The 20,674-nt window shown below is 36.7% G+C and overlaps 1 protein-coding gene across 3 annotated transcripts in view; it reads right to left on the bottom strand.

Moving 5' to 3' along the window:
- Positions 1-1,224: 1,224 nt before the first annotated feature.
- The window catches only part of LAMP2 (lysosomal associated membrane protein 2), a 43,638-nt gene continuing 24,188 nt past the window's right edge, over positions 1,225-20,674 (bottom strand). The window contains exons 7-9 of one of the 3 annotated variants that reach the window (XM_031006046.3): positions 17,944-18,007; positions 17,075-17,239; positions 1,225-3,695 (exon numbers count right to left, since the gene is read on the bottom strand). In XM_031006046.3, coding sequence (XP_030861906.1) covers positions 3,553-3,695; positions 17,075-17,239; positions 17,944-18,007 — 372 coding nt within the window. In that variant the 3' untranslated portion in view covers positions 1,225-3,552. Of the gene's footprint in view, positions 3,696-5,995; positions 6,519-11,547; positions 14,360-17,074; positions 17,240-17,943; positions 18,008-20,674 lie in introns of those variants that run through there. The other 2 variants (XM_031006047.3, XM_031006048.2) reach the window with 2 other exon arrangements.

Consider the following 20,674-nt stretch of genomic DNA (forward strand, 5'->3'; position numbering starts at 1 on the left):
ACCATTTAATGTAAGGCATGTGCTCTAAAAAAATCTATTGCTTCTGCAAAAGGCAGATGTATAGTGGTTAACTGCATGGTCTTTGGCGGGCAAACAGAACTGGGTTCAAATGTCCATTTTGCCACTTAATCCTGTGTGACTTTGGTTAAGTAAACAACTCAAGCCTCAGTTATCCCATCTGTAAACTGGAAATGATACCCCCAACCTCAGAGAGTTGGTGTATTAAATGAAATAAGGTGTTTAAAGTGCATAGCACTGTAACTGCTCAATAAAATTATGGATTTTTTCCTACTAAAGATGCATTGTATGGCAAGATTTCTCCTGTTCATTATGCATACCTCTTGAAATTAAAGGGACCCAAACTTACACTGCTATCAAAATACATGCAGACAGTAAAAACAAAGGAAAGGAAAAACATTTCATCAGAATTCTAAAGGTAGTTCTGGCATTCAAAAAGTATACACATTGAAGTTAAAAAGATGACCCTCCAAGTTGACTTTTTAGATACACTGTAACCCTCACAGCAACATATATCGAACCACTCTTCCTAATTATCAGTCAACTTAAAGTGCTTCTTTCAGAGGCCTCATGAGGTGGCAGTTATGAAGGCCATTTTTTGACTTAATTACAAGCTATTAAATGTCTTTCAGAAAATGAAACCCTATTATTCTGGAACTATGGAGGGAGCCAATGTCTAATTCCTTCTCCCACCAAAAATACCTCTTATGTAAAAAGGAGTATGTTTATGTATGTGTTGTTGTTTTATCCAATTATATAAAAATTGAGCATTAGACTAGATTGTAAGGAATTTAAAGGAAATTCACAAAATGGATAGCTCCTCCCCTTGCCCCACCATATCCCTGAGGTATATCTCACTCAGAATGAAATGAACTTCAACAATTAGTATAGTTCATCAATGCAGACAGACATACGCGGAAAGTACGTTTGTTACGATGTTCTTACATTTGTTAGATTTGCATATTTTGTTTTTGATGTTTTCTTGTAATTTCCATGACTACGTAGGTCCCCCTATTTGAGGTGTCTGTACTAAAGGTTCTGTACTAGTGCCTTCCTAATGACGGGACTTGGTTAAGTTGCAGATCTATGAGATCCTATGATTCCTGTTGACAATCCAAGAGACTAGAATTCAAGAAACTTAGATTATACAATTAAGTCTAAGCTCTTAAGGCTGAGCATATGGAATAAAAATGAGGTTATCCATAGTGGTATGGAATGTATGATCTTTATTAATTTTTAATCCATCAATCTAAAATCACACATACTAGATCAAACAGAAGTACCACAGTATGCTTTATTTTGCAGGTATTAATTGGTTCTCTAAATTGATACATCCAAAACTTTAGTTAGCAGCAAGCATCAGTTCTTCCAAAGCAGCTTAGGTGAAAAACAATTCTTTACATTCACCAGTTCAAAGTCGTACTGTCTGATCCACTGTTGTATTGACATAAAATTGAACTCAGTAGGCAAACCTAATTGAACACTCAGCTCATAGATTTTGAGCTTCCTTTATCTTATTGGAGTTGAAGCAGTTTTTAACCCTCTGTTAATATTCTGTATTTTAATTCTCAAGGAATTAAACACACATATTTTCTAATTAAGATAGAGCCATGATAACTATTGAGGAATTAGTGATATTAGTCTCATACCCAAAAGGTAGAACACTTTTAAATGAACCCATAATTTTGAATGTATCTGAATTTCCAATTTATATGCTTAGCAAGGTCACAAGCTGATTTTATTAATCTGGCTTCTAGATAATCATCTCAAAAATATGTATTGAAATAAAGCCACTGTTCTTTATGATGACATCATTTTAACCAAATGCTTTTATAACAAATAAGCAGTTGTTCTCAAAAGAGAACATTTTAAAAGAAAACATTCTTTACATACTTAGCAAATAGAGGAGAGTGTGAATCTGTATGTCAGAGCTATAGAGTTCTAGAGGAGTTGTAGTTGAGCAATCTAACTTTCTACTCCAGTTTTTGAGATGTACATGTTTTTGAGATGTACATACAGAGAAGGCAGTAAAGAAAGATCTTGATAAATTTTCTTTAACAAAAATTTGTAATTCCAGTTATTGGCAAAGGGTTCTGGCATGAGTTAATGGCAGCAATACAGTGGTGAGCTTCTGCACTGTGCTGAGAGGTAGATTGGGACTTAATCCTTGGAATGAATAACCAACTCACTTTATTTAAGGTCCAGGCTTAATTTTTTTAATCCAAAAAAAAATTCTGAAGTGAAGGCAGATCTTTGGGAACTTTTGTTTTTAGTTAAATGTAGAGATAAAATAGCTTGATAAAATAAACATCTGCCTTATACTAATGACAGGTGTACAAAGCAGCCATTTGAACCCTAGACAACTTCAACACTGCTTCCAAACAAAAGGGCAATTCAACAGCTGAACCAATCAAGCAGACACAGGGATGAGTGGTCTCCAGTACCTTACTCCAGAAGCCGGAGGCATTAGCGGTCCCTACAGGGATATAAGTCTATATCAAGATCAACAAATGTACAGAATAATCTTAGTCCAGCTTTGGCTAGGCAGGCATCTGACTGATGACATATCAGGGCCCACTAACCTCTAGAGTAAGCACTTGTTGCTGTGAGAAAAAAGAAATCAATATATTAAAAATATCAACTAGAGCATATTCACATAGGGAATGGGAGAGTGCAGGAGGCACACAAACAAAGTATATAGAGTTTTTGTTTTCAGTGCAGGATAAATGAACCTTCTTAACAAGTTAAGGCTCTGAGGGAAAAAAACTTTCTAAACCATAACCTTAATAAGCCATAACCCATACAGGTGTTCCAAATCAACACCTTTTTAAAAAAAAAGCTGGAGGTCTTACTTCATCCTTCAGTATAAATGTCAAGTCTGAGATAATCAGTATATTCCAAACTCTAGAACAACAACAACAAAAAAAGAAATCTCCTTGTTAAAGTATAGTAGCTATTAACAGTAATGAAGAAGACAGCCAAACTTTTGCTATTAAATACAATATAATGAAGCCATTTCTTTCTTAACTAACAGAAAATTACAGATTTAAATAATGCTGATCAGGAGGTGGGGAAAGGAAGTCTTATCATGAACCAAATTTCGTGTCTGCCACCAATGAAAATGAATCCATTATGTTCTTGAATTTATTTCCTGAAGCAAGTTAAATTCTTTAACACCTTTGATTTTGCAAATAACATCAAAGTAGTAAAATATAAGTAACTGTAACATATAAAATTACACATCAGTAAAAATGCTTTCATAATTGGATCCAGGGGCTTAAAATCATTATTTACTTAAAAAATTCTAAGCCACAATTTTTCTTTTAATTATACTTTAACAAAGGAAGAAAAAAACAGAAAAAAATTGGTCCTAATATATTTTGTCTTAAATAAGTGTACTCATGCCCAAGTTAGCTAGGAACTCACTGAAGTTAGTCTGCATATCTTAAACAATCTATTGTACAGCATGTCCTGGCTTCTAGCCAATGGAAACGTAACTTCTAATTGAGAAAAAAAAACACTAGATTTAATTGATTACACAGACTGATAACCAGTACGACTTTTCCTTCTTCCAATCATATAAGAGATAAAGACAACAACTATAAGGAAGCCCAAGGCCACACCCACTGCAACAGGAATAAGAAAGTTGAGGTCAGAGTCAGCAGAACATTCTTCAGCTGTTAGAAAAGAACAGACAGCAAGGAAAGGAAATTAGTAAAGAATGCAATTAAGTAGTAAAAAGCATGCAAGAAACAAGCATTTTGAAAGTGTACATAGCTTAGTCTTTTATAGCATTACCTCTATTTTCTTATTTGCTCAATATCTCATTATCACTTTATCTAAAATCACACGAAATTCCTCAGTACGAAAAGCAGAAGGTAAGGGAAGAATGGGAAGGGTCCAAAATAGAGAATTGTGCTTGCCTAATATGGGAAGACTTTAGGTTTGATTATCTAATGACACTGGGTTAAGGAGCCATCATCTACACTTAAAACCACTGCCTGTGTATTTCCCTACTCTCTTTCTCCTTCGTCACACCTATAATTAAAGTATAAATAAGAATTCTGTATAAGTAATAAAATTTAAGTTAAAAAAGACTTAGGATCAAGAATGCAGTATATATATGTGTGTGTATATATATGTGTATATATATGTATATGTGTATATATATGTGTGTATATATATATATGTGTGTGTGTGTGTATATATATATATATATATACACACACAATTATTTTTAGCTGAGCGGTGGCCTGGAAGAATAACAGCAATATCTAATGCGTTGCAGTCCATTCCACCGAACCACCAGGAAAGCAACATGTGCAATGTACATTTTGAGTTCTGGATTCAGACAGAACTGAGTTTAAATCTTGACTCCTTCCAGTACTAGCCAAAGGACCTTGGGCAAGTTATTTAAACTGGGCCTCACTTTCCTTATCTGTAAGAAGGGGATAATAATACCTATACGGTATTTGAGGATTAAATACAATTACATTTCTAAAGCATCTGATACACATCAAGAGGTCAACAAGTATTCATTCTCTTTTCTTTTCCTCTTATGCTCATGATCCCATCTGAGGAGGATTAGGTTTTGAAGTAGCAAACAGAGATTAAAATAGAAGTGTTTTGGTATATTACTACTGAAAAAGCCCATATTAGTATTAAAAAAAAACTTAAGCAAAACATAGTACGGAAGCCCAAAGTGCCCAATTCTGATCTCATAATTTCAAGTGTAAACCAGCTGTTGTTTTACTGTTGAGTGACTAGATTTCATTAGGGGCAATTTTTATCAAAATGCTAATAATAGTTTTGTTGCCCACTTGATATGGAACCTCAATGAATTTCTCTCCCCTTTCTGTAAATAATCGTTAAGGTCCTTTCCAGTAATAGCTAATGAAATTAACAAAATGTGTTATCTGGTGTGATTTATGATTAAGCAATAACTTGTACTTTTCTTCTAATTTTAACTTTTCCTCCTCTTGTACTTTTACCATTCATAAAAATGTTGCTACGGTTCTGAGTACACAACACTCATCTCAGTAACCAAACGTTAGCCTATGCTGAAAGAATTTACTATATTTTACTGAAAGCTCTCAAAGACTGACAGCTGGGTAACAAGATACACTGTATTGTTAATCAGGAAGTTATAGAGACTCTGATCATGCCCATATATACATACAATGGGTTAATAATACTTCAATGTGGAAGTCTTCTAGTCTATTAAGCCTTCCTTCTTTATCTATGTTTCATGTCTGTGCTACTCTTATACCATGGAATATGCTTCAACAAGGGCTGATTATCTAGCTCATTTTAATGCCAACAGCTTCTCTTTACACCCCCATCTATGCACTGCCCCACAGGGGCCATCTTGAAGAAACAAGAGCCTAGTTGCTATGCTTCACTGCCTCCCTTCTGAGATTGCTGTTAGCTTACATTTCATAAGTACCACACTGATGACAACACTAAATAGATTTTAATGCTCCAGAGATCAACAAGATGAGGTAGAGAAACACAACACAATCTGTCCTAATTAGTTCATAGAATATTTCTATCTTTCAATACTAATCAGGCATCCAAAGAACAAAACAAGAAACAAAAAAGCAAGTGGCTAAATATGCTTGAATCTTTTCAGTCTATATTGCTGAAAAACAAACAATTATCTTAAAAACTCTAATTACGAAGCCAGTTTAAGTTCTGTTGTAGCCTCTTGGGTCTGTATCATCCCTAGGGAAAAATCACAGGCTTGAGGTACTAACTTCATGCTTAACTTGAACTCAGAGAAATCAGCAAAAGTCACATAACCTTTAAAATGCTGATGGTCCTGAGGACATTCTCTACTTCATTCAACTGAAAACCAAGTTTAAGCATATCTGATGGGCATTTATACCACATCAATATTTATTTAATGAACTTTATGCAAAGGCACATTGATGAGTTTAAATCACTATAGTCCTTATACATTAAAACAGAACACCAGTAGTGAAATGATATTTATTAATTCCATTAAGACAAAACTACATATTTTATTCTTATAATGGCCATGTTAATAAGTTCAAGGCATACTTCAAGGTTAGGATCAAAATTTGGCCAGGGCTTCTTAAGATAGACCTTAAAACATTGCACGTTGATGTTCTTTTGAACAAGTTTGTCTCCAGGACCAGTAAATTTGACACTTTGGATTTTAAGCTGATTAAAGAGAACAGGTTTTATTAATAAAGACTGATCTCAAAATGCTGGGATTGATAAAAGAATTAAAGTTTCAACATATCAATTTTAAGAAGCAAAGTGTTTCAACAACTGAGAGATAAGAAAACCTTGTTATTTGCATGTATTTTTATATAATCAATCAGGTTGCAGATTCTAAAATTGCTCATATCCAGCATGATGGTGCTTGAGACCAATAAAATAAGCCAGCAACACTAGAATAAGTACTCCTGCCAAGGCTGCTCCCACCGCTATGGGCACAAGGAAGTTGTCGTCATCTGCACTGCAGTCTTGAGCTAGATGTGGAGAAAGGACAATTGAGAACAAAAACAGTGACAAACTTTCAAATCTGTGTATTTTGAGTAAAATGACAGCACTTCCTAACACGCATATTTTGGTTTTTTATACCAAGGTAACAAGTCATTGGCATTTCATTATCAGCAAATGAGATGTTCCACAAAAGTGATTTTCCAAATAACCAAATAATACACTTTTAAGTACCAAGTAAAAATGCAGTCATTTTGGATGAAAAATGTATAACATGGTCACATACTTCCCAGATTTCTTAAACAGAACATAATGAACAAATCTAATTAGCCTTGCCTTGATGATCAGGCCGTGAGCTTTCAGAGGCAAACTGTTATGATGTCGAAGAAGCACAATGCTTCAAATATTGCTGTTAAGTATTAACTCACTGAATGAACAACTATACAAAGCAGACATAAGAACTCAATACATTACAATCTGGGATCATTTACTAATGGGAAAAGAGATATAAGAGATATAAGTGGGCCCTGATGACATAACTGTTTGCCTCAAGATGCTCAGTCTAGTGTGAGAGTCAGACAAGAAAAATCAGTGGTTATAATTTCAAAATGTGTTGTGGTAGGAGTAGGCAACACAAAGTGCCATGGAAAAATTTCAGAGGCACACTCAAGTTCAGCCTTATTACATAAGACACACTTTGAAAAGGTGACACTTGAGCTGAGATTTTAAGAATGAATAGGAATGAATGATGCAAGTAATGGGGGAAGGGCATTCCAGGTATAAGAAATAGCACAGACAAAAATATGGAGAGTAAAAAGACATAGCACTTCAAGGGAAACGCAAGCAGTTTGGCAGAGCTAGAACAATGGATCAAAAGGTATTTTTGGCTGGATAGAAGGCAGAAAAAGTGTGCAGGGACCCAGGTCACAAAGGTACTATATGCTCTTAGGTAGTCTGGCCTTATCCTGATGAAAAAAAAATTCAGCAGCAGGATATTAAGCAGGATTTCATTTCAGAAGTTATGGCAGATGGAGGTAGTAAGGTAGGACATATCTTTATCACTAGAGTCCAGGTAACCAATAATATTGTCCTGAGCTGGATTAATGAAGTGCAGAAGAAAAGCAGAAGGCACAGACTGGAGATCAAATTAGAAGGCAAAATTGACCAAATGGATGTAGGGGGTGTACGAGGAGGAGATAATAGAATGGTTTCCAATTCCACACTTGACTGATTATGTAGATGCTGGCGCCATTCTATAAAAGAGGAAGAATATATGCATTTCAGTTTTTTGTAGTTATATGGAACAGGTGGTAAAAAGGATACGTGGAAGAGAGAGATGCTCAGTTTTAGATATGTGAGTTTAAGATATCTGTGCCCTTAGTTTAGCATGGTAGCTTACGCCTGTAGTCTTAGCTACTTGGGAAGCTGAGATGGGAGAACTGTTGGAGCCCAGGAGTTCAAGACCAGCCTGGGCAGCATATCGAGAACCCATCTCAAAAAAAAAAAAAAATCACTATGTCCTAACCAAGTGGCTATATGAACCTAAGTGGTAGTTAAAACATGGGCAAGAACATTTCTCAGTAAGGGGAAGTAGAATAAAAAGAGGATCAGAGACAAAAACCCTTGGGAACACCAATACCTGTGGGATAGACAAATGGAGTAGGAAAAAGATGTAAAAGGGCAGATAGAAAATGGCGCCAGAGAAGCTAAGGATGGAAAGTTTCAATTAGGGTGGAAAGACAGCAAATGATAGTAGAAAGCTTTGAAACATGTCCATTGCCTCTAGCAATATGAAGGGTGGGAGATATGAGTAAAATTGCTGCAGGTTTAAGAGGGAATGGGAAGTGATTGGTTAGGACATCAAGAACTTGGGCAGGGTAACAAATACAATATTCATTTTAAGAAGTTTAGAATGATTAAGGCAGGACAAAAGGGAGGTAATTAGAAGGGGGACATAGGGACGAGAAAGGATAGCTTAAGGTTAGAAGAACTTAAATAGGATGAGGGAAACAGCTATTAGCAATTGACAGAAGATGCTGAATGGTACAAGTTCTCCTACAAGTTAAGAGATTGGATTCCAAAAGCGTAAGACATAAGAACTCAATACATAACAATCTGTCTGAGGTCACTTAGTAATAGGAAAAGAGATATAAATGGGCCTTGATGACATAACTGTTTGCCTCAGTTTAACCATGAAAAGAAAACCTACTCTGAGACTGGAGAGGAGGAAGGAATGCTACAGATGGATACGCTTGCAGGAAGGAAGTTAACTGCTATTTCTATTTCCCATTTCCTGTGTCTTGTTGCTCTAGTTCTCTGCCTAGCTTGCAGTCTACCAGCGACTGATAAATCAGATAACTAAGCTTATTAGAATTGTATCAAAGATAGGACAAATAGGCTGCATGGCAATTCTGATTGTGCTTGCATTCAAGAAATGTGCCAAGCTTTCCCCACCGCCCGCACTAGCCTCTGGGGCAATAACTAGGAACAAAATGCAACCCTGGAGTTTATGAACTTTTCTGACATTGACTTGGGCTGCCAGTTCAATTATTTGTTTTGCTTGCTTCTTGGTTCTCTTAAGAATCCAGAGAGCTGAGGTTGCCAGATGTGACCTGTGAATAGATGGTGTTAAGAATCCCCAGTTAGCACCTCCCCTACAATTTCCCAAATTACCACCCAGCCCATAAACTATTAGGTGACATGTACCATAAAGTATTATGCCGTGGGTTTAATATAACTTGGTTTTTAAAAAATTCATTAGTAGATTAATTTCTTATTCTGGCAACAGACTCATAGTTCTCTCTTTCCCAAATTGGGTATTTGACCTAGTACTGAAACGACTTTCATAAATACTGCCAATAAGGCTTTCATGTAAGACAAATATTCCCAGAGTAGCTCAAAAAGGCAATTCTGCTAATACAAAGATCTTTCTAGATACTGTCACTTACTTAAAATGCTCTCAATTAGTATGTGAAATATTAATTTATAATAACTATTGATTGTATGAATTCAACCTTTAAAAATTATTTAGTTAATGGAAAAAATGTTGGTAAAACAGTAACTTTAATGGGATCACATTCTGAAGAAAAGAAAATCTCATCCTATAAGTCATTTTGATCTGATCTACTTGCCTAATGTATACTTAACGCTGTATTGAAAATGCTTCTGGGGAAAAGAAAAGTGTATTTGCAGAAGAATTTAATAGCCACAGAAGCAATAAAGATTTTTAAAGATTAAAAAGTTCCATGGCCATTAAAATTTCAGTAAGAAGTTTCATGTAGATTAAAAATGCTGTTAATCTTCAATTTTCTGCCAGTTCAGACATTTTTCAAATACAATTTTCAACACAAGAACTGGAAAGCTGAGGTATACATTTACAACAAAAACTAATAAAACTTCTCTTAAAAACCAGTTGAGGCCAGGCACAGTGGTTCATGCCTATAATAACAGCAGTTCAGGAGGTCGAGGCAGGCAGATCACTTGAGGTCAGGAATTCGAGACCAGCCTGGCCAACATGGCAAAACCCCATCTCTACTAAAAAAATAAAAAGGTATCCAGGTGTGGTGGCACTCGTCTGTAATCCCAGCTACCTGGGAGGCTGAGGCATAAGAATTGCTTGAACCTGGGAGGCGGAGGTTGCAGTGAGCTGAGATCGCACCACTATACACACTCCAGCCTGGGCAACAGAGCGAGACTCCATCTCAAACACAACAAAACAAACAAACAAACGAGTCAAAACTTCTTTTTGGAAGGATCAACATTAAGAAGCACATTCTTAGGTGATATTTTGTTATATACATTTTATATCTATAATCAAACTGTGTTAAGTAAATCACATGCATCTGAAAAGATTCGTGAAGCTACTCAGTATCATTCATGAATATCTATACCAGTTTCAAAGACAAGAAATGGTGATTATTAACGCAGAAAGTTAGCTACCGGGGTAAAAGGAAAGGAGATGGGTGGAAGATGAGCCCAAGACAATTTAACATTATCTATCTAAATAAACAGATGAAATACTATCATCTTAAAAATGTCCAAGTCTTATAAGAATTCCTCCTGAAAAACTGCAGGAAACTTAAGTGGTACATTTTACACTGAACTTATAGTATGTTCTTGATACGTAACAAGTAGCTTATCAGATTCCTTCTAAAATACTAAGATGTATGAAATACTATGATGCATTCCTCTGAAATGCAAATTATCACTCAAAGAAATGAGTAGCAGGATTTTAAAGCCCCCACCCACTGGATGAAGAAATTGAGACATTAGAAGTTAAACAACTTGGCCAAAGACAATGGTAGTTAACTGCAGAGTTTGCAGCCGTGATGACTAACTGGCATTCACATGGCTTAACTGGGTAATTCAGAGAAAAGTTACCAGCTACATTGCTAAGTTTTCTTATGTGATATAGTAAGGTGACTAGGTAACTATCCATATATGGAAACTGGAAGGCTCAAGTATTTTAGGGTGATCTAAGTAAGACAGAGACTGCACACAATCCTACATTGGTTCAGATCAATAGCTCAATATGTATGGCTGCAATGTAAAGCTACTATGTAGAGATATTAAATATCAACCTCAACTTAGGAATTGAGAAAAGTGTACAAAGAGATACTCCGCAGCTTTTATTATGAAATAAATATTCTAGATCACTGGTTCCCTAACTGACTATGCATCAGGTTCAGCAGGGGAGCTTACACACACACACACACACACACACACACTCTCTCTCTCTCTCTCTCTCTCTCTCTCTCTCTCTCTGTCTCCTCATTAGACCTACTACGTTAAATCCTCTAAGGATGCAGCCTGGAATCTATTTTTATAAAATGCTTCCCAGGTTAATCTTATTCTGAAGCCTGCCTACCATCAATCGAGGCCTAGGTATGGGACTATTCTTCCAGATAGTAATATACAGACAGAACATCAGAACATTTTGCAAATAATTTAGTTCTACTTCTAAACATTTCTAAAGTTTTTCCATTTGAAAGAAATTGCCATTATGTAGTATACAAAATCTTGACTTTAACCAACGGGAAAAAATGTGAGCAAATTGCCTTAAGAAATAAAAGAATCTTTATTGTTTTAGAAGCAATTTTGAGCAAACAGACAGGCAAATATCTAAAGATACCATACATCAACTAGTGGTTTAAACATTTGAAGAAGAAACATGGAAAGTATTTACATGGACCAGTTTCTTTATACAAATGCTAAAACATGAAAAACACCCAAAACCAGATAGAGCGTTACCATCAAGGTATGAATCTAGTAATACAAATAAAACTACAAAAGGTACAAAGAACATGTAGCTATAGGAAATAATAGTGTAAATAGCAGTATATAAACTGGCCCATGTAAAATACAAAAATATTCACTGAAGTCAGGTTTTCTATAAAACAGTGTTTATTAGAGGTATTTTACTATGAATCAGGCATATAATCTGAATGTAGAAACTTTTAGAAATATTAACAGCATTCAGTCAGTGCCATGCACTTGTGCTTCCAATTATTTTTTTAAAACTGCTTTGTTTTGACTCATGTGAAATAGTTAAGGCCTACATTCTTATACACATTATCCATCTTACAAGGTTAACAATTTTACACTAAAACACAGTTTAAATTAAAAACGATTTTGAAAAATTACATCTATATTTAATCCCTAAGAAGTGTTTTAAGCTGGTAATGCAGCTCGCTGTAGCTCTAAGAGAGGGGTTAGTCAGGAATCTGATCTTGAGCCATAAAGGTTTTCAGGCTAAACAAAGAGCAAATTTAAGTGACGGAAAATATTTATAATTCCAATATAACTCAGTTATATTGTTATAAAAATACCCATGCTAGCATGCAACTGCCTATATATGTGTGCATATATATATATACACATATATATATATCTGTGTGGGTGTATTGATCCATTCAATATCAATATTTTGGAACCCAGACAATTTTCTCATTTTCTAGTGAATGGGAGGCACATAATCCCACCACACACACACAAAAAAAAAAACGAAAAAACAACCCCACAGGAACCTTCCATATATGGCTGCATATTAACAATTTTAATATTTGCTCAGCCATTCCAACACACACCAAAAAAGTTCTCCTAGAAGCAGCAAGAAATATTTGATGTGTTAACTATCAAGCTGATGTATTTTGCTTTCTCCTATAAACATTAGGTGGTACACGGTAATTTGACAATTGGTGCATCTCTCAGACCACAAAACTGAACACAAAGCACGTGAATTAATAATGATTCTACCATAACGAATAATAACAATGAAAGTTTTGATTAGCACAGAACCATTTAAATGTGAAAGCCAAATTAGTGATGTTGTAGCAATCAATGCAAGCTGGAAACAAAGAACAACTTTTTAATGGATTAAGATAAAACCAAGACTTTTCGGTTAGATGCAAGTTTTGTTTGTTTGTTTGTTTTGTTTTGTTTTGAGATGGAGTTTCGTTTTTGTTGCCCAGGCTGGAGTGCAATGGTGCACTCTCGGCTCACCGCAACTTCTGCCTCCTGGGTTCAAGTGATTCTCCTGCCTCAGCCTCCCGAGTAACTGGGATTACAGGCGCCCACCACCCCGCCCAGCTAATTTTTTGTATTTCTGATAGAGATGGGGTTTCACCATGTTGGCCAGGCTGGTCTCAAACTCCTGGCCTCAAGTGATCCACCCACTTCGGCCTCCCAAAGTGCTGGGATTACAGGCGTGAGCCGCCACGCCCAGCCTAGATGCAAGTTATTTTATAAGTGTAAGTGCACTTCGTTATCTAGGTCCTAGGACACACTGGCATTTCTTAAGAAAAAGAAAATAATAAAATACATCACTATCAACAAGAAATGTTGGAAGGCTAAAGAGAAATCTGCATTAATTTTAGTACTGCATACAGAGGCCAATTTATGAGCACAAAGTACTAATAACCTCAATTGGCACTGGCAAGCAATTATCTCTAAAGCACCTAAAAAATGGATTGAAATGCCCAGTTGGAATAGTCTTATATATTGCAATTTAAAAGATTGAAATATCCAGTTCTTTTTAAAAAAAAAGATTAAACAATAAGATTAATACCTACTCTAAATTTTAAAAAGCTTTTGTATCTTTTGTCATTACAGCCACATAAATACAAATGTATTCAAAAAGCATTAGAAAAGCATTTATTGCTAAGAACATAATAATACCAGCCCCTGTTCAAATCTACTATTATATCTCTCAAAGGTCAAATATGCAGCAATGCCAAAGTAGCTAAGTTAACCTGCAAACAAAAATCACACACACACACACACACACACACACACACACACACACACACACAAAGAGCAAAAGGAGCAAGTACAAATCCACTGTAGAACATGTTGTTCCAACTCAACTACCTGCAGGGAAAAAAAAATCTCTTTTTCAAAAATTGTTTTTTCTAAACTGTGTATTTTTAGTCTGAATGTCTAAAATGAAAACACTGAAATACTAATTCAAGACAGTAAAATAGAACTTATAATCCAGTGATTTTGCACATCTTTTGCTGTAAAAATAATAGTTTTAAATTCCTTGGTTGGAAAAACCAAAGTCAGGCAACTAATTTGTAGTTGATACTTTTTTGTTTAAGTTTGAAATCCCCCATACCACCCATTCTAAAGAGCTGGACTGCAACTAAATATACCTTAAGTTGACCAGTATTGCATGTTGGAACTTGTACTTGCTTTTTTCTTTTGTAACAGAGATCACGTATTGATTAGTGTTACAGAGTCTGATATCCAGCATAACTTTTTCTTCTGCCAATTACGTAAGCAATCACTATAACGATAATCAAGCCTGAAAGACCAGCACCAACTATAATTGGGATTAGAATGGTGTCATCATCCAGCGAACACTCTTGGGCTGTAGGTGAGAAAAAGTGTGTAACAAATAATGAGTATAATCACAAAAGAATGTCTCGAAGTCAAAGATGTTGATTTAAAAGTCAGAAATGTTCTTACAAGATCAACTTCAAGTAACTAAGACAGGTATATTTTTATGATAAAGCTATAGAAAATGGAGAACTGTTCCAGAATTAAAATTCTAAGACTTTCTTTGTCCTTTCATTTGTTTATGTGTATATATGCAGATTTTCATATATATGAATACATGTATATTCATTTACATCTATAAACACAGTTCATATTGTAATGTGCATATATTATATGCACATTATATATGATATATAATGCACACATTATATGATATATATTTTATATGTGATATATATGTGTGCATATACATATACATACACACGTATATGTTTGTTTATATTCCAAGTCCTTTCCAAAATAGGCATATTACTTTATCAGAAATAAAGGGAGCTAATCTAGCCCACTTTTACATAGCCAGATTAGCCTCTCAGTGGTAGAGTGAATGTCTTTTGGGAAAGTGGAAACAGGATCAGGAAGGTATCATGTGATGAGAATAGCCAGGCTGGCTCTGTCTTTAGGGTCAGGGGTCAGCAAGCTGTAGCCCATGGGCCAGATCTGGTCCAAGAACTAAAAATGGCCTTTACATTTTTAAATGGATGAAAAAAATATTTTGTGACACATGAGAGCATATAAAATTCAAATTCCAGTGTCCATAAATAAGGTTTTATTGGAACCCAGCCACAGTCATCTGTTTATGTGTTGCTGTTTTCGTGCTACAATAGCAGGGTTGAATAGTTGTGACAGAGACCATATGGCGCCAAAGCCTAAAACACTCACTGTTTGGAACTTTAAAGTTTGCAGATCGTGACTTAGTACATACAATTTTAGTGGCTGCAAAGTCAAGAAACTGGGACCTCTTACTAATTTGAGTGTGCTTACTGCATTTCTTATCTGGTCAGGGTTGGCAGCCTAAGGGGGCTATTTTTTTCTATTTCTAGAAAGTGGTCTGATCCAGTAAAATCCAATCAACACTCTTCTGCCTTATTGCAATTCTATTTCTTTCCCCATACAGTCAAATATTATCTATGTGTTGTATTTATAGGTACCCACAGCCAAGAACCTAGTTCCACAAATAGATTATACATTCAATATCAGTATTAAATGCTGTATATCTCTTTGGGTGATATTTTTAATTCCATGTACATAAAAACCAAAGTTTCAAAGTAAGAGAAAGAGCACAGCTCATCTCTCTTACAGGTGACTAGATAAACAGTCTTGAAGTGATGATACTAATACTGCAAATGATTTTAAACTGTAAACACAAATCTGGACTTAAAATTAGGGGAATAATGAAGGGGAGCCAGATAAAAAGTCCAAAAATAAAGCTACTAAAGGATCAAAATAATTGAAGTACATAAGCAAAACAGGCAAAAGGGAAAATGAATTCTTGAAAATATTTTTAAAGTGTAACTAACGTCTTTAATTGCAAGAATGGTAGGGTGGAGAGCCCAATTTATTGTGGCCTAACCAAGTCAGACTAGGTATTCAACACCACTGCAAAAGTAGTCGAATGGCTCACAGTATATTCGCTTTTAAACACAGCTTCCACATTTCCTTCCAAACCATAGAATTAATGGTTGAAAAGGATGTGGATGCCTGGAATAGCTAGCTCTGCTCAACAGAGTTGTGATCCACAAACCCCCAATTTTAGGTAATAGGCTTAAAAGGACAAGTCAATTAAGGAATTTTATGTGCTTTTTTTCTTCATGCAAATTTTAATCTTGTAATGCCAAATATGTCTTTCATATTCGTATGAACACATTATAATGAGCCCTTCAAAAGGGTTTCATTAAAAATCTAATAAATACCACCATTATCCCTGAGTGATCTTCAAAAAGCCTCATTCACACTGGCACATGCTTTGAAAACTCTCCAGATCATTTTGGCTGGTAAAAACATAGTTCATGATATTTGAGGCTTTGCTACCGCTCTTTATCTTTTGTCTTTTTTTTTTTTTTTTTTTTTGAGACGGAGTCTCGCTCTGTCGCCCAGGCTGGAGTGCAGTGGTGCGATCTCGGCTCACTGCAAGCTCCGCCTCCTGGGTTCACGCCATTCTCCTGCCTCAGCCTCCCGAGTAGCTGGGACTACAGGCGCCCGCCACCACGCCCGGCTAATTTTTAGTATTTTTAGTAGAGACGGGGTTTCACCGTGTTAGCCAGGATGGTCTTGATCTCCTGACCTCGTGATCCACCCGCCTCGGCCTCCCAAAGTGCTGGGATTGCAGGCGTGAGCCACCGCGCCCGGCCTATCTTTTGTCTTAACAAAATCAGACCAAACTGCTTTCATTCAGGTATGAAAATGTTTCCAGTGAGAAGACGGCCTCAGGAAGCAGATGCAAGATGCTCAAAGCTGCTGCTCCCAAGTGCCATCTTCCCTACAAACTAAAACCCATACCTCAAATAAAGCTCACTTAAAGCTTCTATCAGTTTTAGCTTTAAGAACTTTTTTTGCAAATGATTTTAAGATCACAAAAACATCTCGGTTGAGCAAAATGATGAGCCAAATATAGACTTGCACAATTTGGTCAAGGCTATGAATTCATATTCCTCTATTTCAACGTTTAAATGTCTGTGATTCAAAGGAAAAGCCACCTATCAGTCAACATAAGAACATAAATTATTAATGAAGTTTGCTTGATTCTTACCTGTAGAATACTTTCCTTGTGTCACATTGAAAGGCTGAACCCTTAGATCAAAGGTATTTATCTGAAATGCTCCAGACACTGAAACAGTCTGCTCTTTGTTGCACATATAAGAACTTCCCAGGGGGGCATCCCAGTAGCTGAGATTGTTATTTGCAATGCTGAAAACTTCAAAGAAAAGAAACAGGTTAGTAACTTCTTATCCTATCAACATCAAAAATGGGAAAGTTGGCCAGGCACAGTGGCTCACGCCTGTAATTCCAGCACTTTGGGAAGCCAAGGTGGGCAGATCACGTGAGCCCAGGAGATCAAGACCAGCCTGGGCAACATGGTGAAACCCTGTCTCTACAAAAAATACAAAAAAAAATTAGCTGGGCATGATGGTGCACACCTGTAGTCCCAGCTACCTAGGAGGCTGAGGTGGGTAGTTGGCTTGAACCTGGGATTGAGCTGTGGTAACGCCCCTGCAATCTGGCCTGAGCATAGAGCGAGACCCTGTCTCAAAAAAAAAAAAAAAAGGAACAGTCCTCAGGATTTTTCAGTGAAGTATGGGAGCCTGGGGGACAAGATCAACCCACAAAAAGCAATTCTTACCATAACTAGGTTCCCTTATCTTTCTATAGATGTTTCTATAGTCTAAAAATCAGTCATATCCTTAATTATTATCTACTCTACTTTGAAAAAATGGGATACAGAAAAAGACAGAACATCATAGTTCTAAGTTACTGATTTTAAGGTATGATCAAGGTACACTTTTTACATAGCATCTTCTGTTTCATTAAATAAGGCACTATTTGGTAATAAGACCATTGTAATTTCTAATCCTTCAGGGTAATCCACAGTCTTTTTCCCCAGGCCAATGCTTTGCTTACCGGAGCCATTAACCAAATACATGCTGATGTTCACTTCCTTCAGATAAAATCGGTTTTCATTTTTCTGTTTGAAAAAGAGCTTCCAGTTAATTAACATATCACAACTGTCTACAGATAACAGATACGGTTAATATCCACAGAAGAAAAGCAATCTAACACTATTACACAGAAGAAGAAATCATGCAGTAGAATAAACTGCAACTAAGTAAAAGAGAACTCATAATCTGACAGAAATCCCTTTCCTCTGTATTTTGTTTCCAACTTTTGGAGCACAGGTGTAGTCATGTGGCTCTCAGACACTTGAAGATTTATGGCCTCAATTTTATTCCTCCTGTCACTTGCTGAGCCCTCACCACCTCTAGCCTGGATCACAGCAGCCTCTTAAGTGGGCTCCCTGCCTTTCAGCCCCTCCAGTCCTAATCTTTCCTTTTCACTGCTATTATCTTTCTGAAGTACTCATCTGATCAGCCAATCATTCTAATAATTTCAGAGTGCAAGTACTCCAGGAGCTACCAAAATGAACCACACTTCAATCCTGCCTTCACCCTGTTTGCAATCTGCCAGGGAAGGTAAGATAAACACATAAACAACCATATTACAAAAAAGAAAGTGAGAAGTCATGAAAATAGGAGAGAAATCACTTCCAAATAAGGGAGGAGAAAAAGTAATGCCAGCTTAGGGATGGGGCATTTTGAACCGGGCAGGATTCTCTTAGGAAACAAGCGGGAAAAGGGGTATTCGAGAGAGCAAGAGTATAAATAACGGTAGTTAGAAAATAAGCATAATCTCAAATCTTTATGCTAGCATTTGAGCACTTACTAAGTGCCCAGCACTGTTCTTAAAACTTTACATATGATGCTTCGCTGAGTAAGTACAACACTCCTATGCAATAGGTGCTGTTATCATCCCCATTTTGGGAGTATGGCTGCGGAGTCTATGTAATTATTATTACTATGTTCTCCTACCTCACAAGAAGTGCACAGAGGACAGGATGAGGGAATCACCCTGAAGGAACTAAAGGAAACATAAGGTTGATAAAGAGGGAGTGAAGGCTGAAAATGCAGGCTGCATTGCATGGGAGAAAAGAAGGCTTGAACTACCCAGCCATGGACTTTAGATGTTACCTTGTTGGCAAAAGAGAAACATTGCGAGGCAGGCAGACCACGAGGTCAGGAGATCGAGACCATCCTGGCTAACATGGTGAAATCCCGTCTCTATTAAAAATACAAAAAATTAGCCAGGCGTGGTGGCACGTGCCTGTAGTTCCAGCTATTTGGGCAGTTGAGGCAGGAGAATCGCTTGAATCTGGAAGGCGGAGGTTGTAGTGAGCTGAGGTCTCGCTACTGCACTCCAGCCTGGGTGACAAAGCGAGACTCTGTCAAAGAAAGAAAAGAAAAGAAGGAAAAGAAGAAAGAAGGAAGGAAGGAAGGAAGGAAAAGAAAAGAAAAAAGAAAAGAAAAGAAAGAAAAGAAAGAAAGAAAGAAAAGAAAGAGAGAAACACTGATGGAGAGATGTGCTTTAGGAAGGTTAAGTTGATGTAGAACAATGGAGAAGGTGAGGAAGAGGAGCAATCAGGCAGGAGCTGTTTGAATGGTCCAGGCAAGAGGTAATGTGGACTGGATCCAGAGCAAAGGCAATGGGGAGTAAAAGCTAGGAGACAGACTTCAGAGAAATTTCAGGAAGAAGCATAATGGAGGACTTCACGCCTTCATCACATCCCTCCTCGACTTAGGCTACATCTTGGCTTTGCATTCAAGACTCCACAATTTGTCCCAATGACTTTTCCATATTTTCACTAAACATATAACACTCCTCATTCTCCCAGCTGGTCTTGATTATGCCCTTTATCCAGGGATAACCTGCACTTTCCCACTTACTCTCCTTATCTCCCTACCAATACAAATCAGACCCATCCTTGAAGGCCCAGCTCAAATGCCATCTCTGCCATTAAACCTTCCTGACTCTCCTCCAGCCGGGATTAACTTCTCCCTCCTCCATTCTCCTGCAGCACTTTGTACTATTCTCTGGTCTGGCACTCATCCCATTTCATATACACCTTCCACAGTACTCTACTGCCTACAGAATCGAGTTCAAAAGCCTTGGCATGGCATGTAGGCCTTTCACAAAAATGGTAATTATTTGCAGATTTCTCCCATTACCACTAAACTGTGGGCACTTTAAGAATACTGGCTTTCTTCTCCATAACCCACCATAGCAGCCTGCACATAATGCACTCGAATTCTATAAATTCTCCTAAGGAGCATCTATCATGACAGGGTTGAAGGCAAAAATGGGCCCTACTGAACTCTGGGGACATTGCAGGTGTCTCTTGATTTTTCAGAGTGCCTGTAGCATGATTAAAATGTCACTATTTTGGATTACGTTTTAAAATAGCCTGCTGGGTAAATTAAATATTGTAATTCTTAAATACTAAACATTGCCGAATGAGAGTCAAGAGAAATCATGTTCCTTTTAGGAGTCTACCACAGCTAGAAAGATCAAACTCAATCACTTGAAAGGGAATAAACCCAAAATACTACTTTCCTCATTCTTATTGACCATAACCCCTATTAGGTAACTTTAAAAGAGAATGTGCCTGAGGCTTGCTTTTACCATACTGGAGAGGACAAATTTAATTAGACATTTTCAATAGTAATTCACTGGTCACATGGTACTTTAACAGAGGAATTATTTGAATGCTGGAAAAAGGAACATTTTTGTAAACCTTTCC

Source organism: Gorilla gorilla, chromosome X, assembly GCF_029281585.2.
Source record: "Gorilla gorilla gorilla isolate KB3781 chromosome X, NHGRI_mGorGor1-v2.1_pri, whole genome shotgun sequence".
In the NCBI taxonomy this organism is placed as follows: domain Eukaryota; kingdom Metazoa; phylum Chordata; class Mammalia; order Primates; family Hominidae; genus Gorilla; species Gorilla gorilla.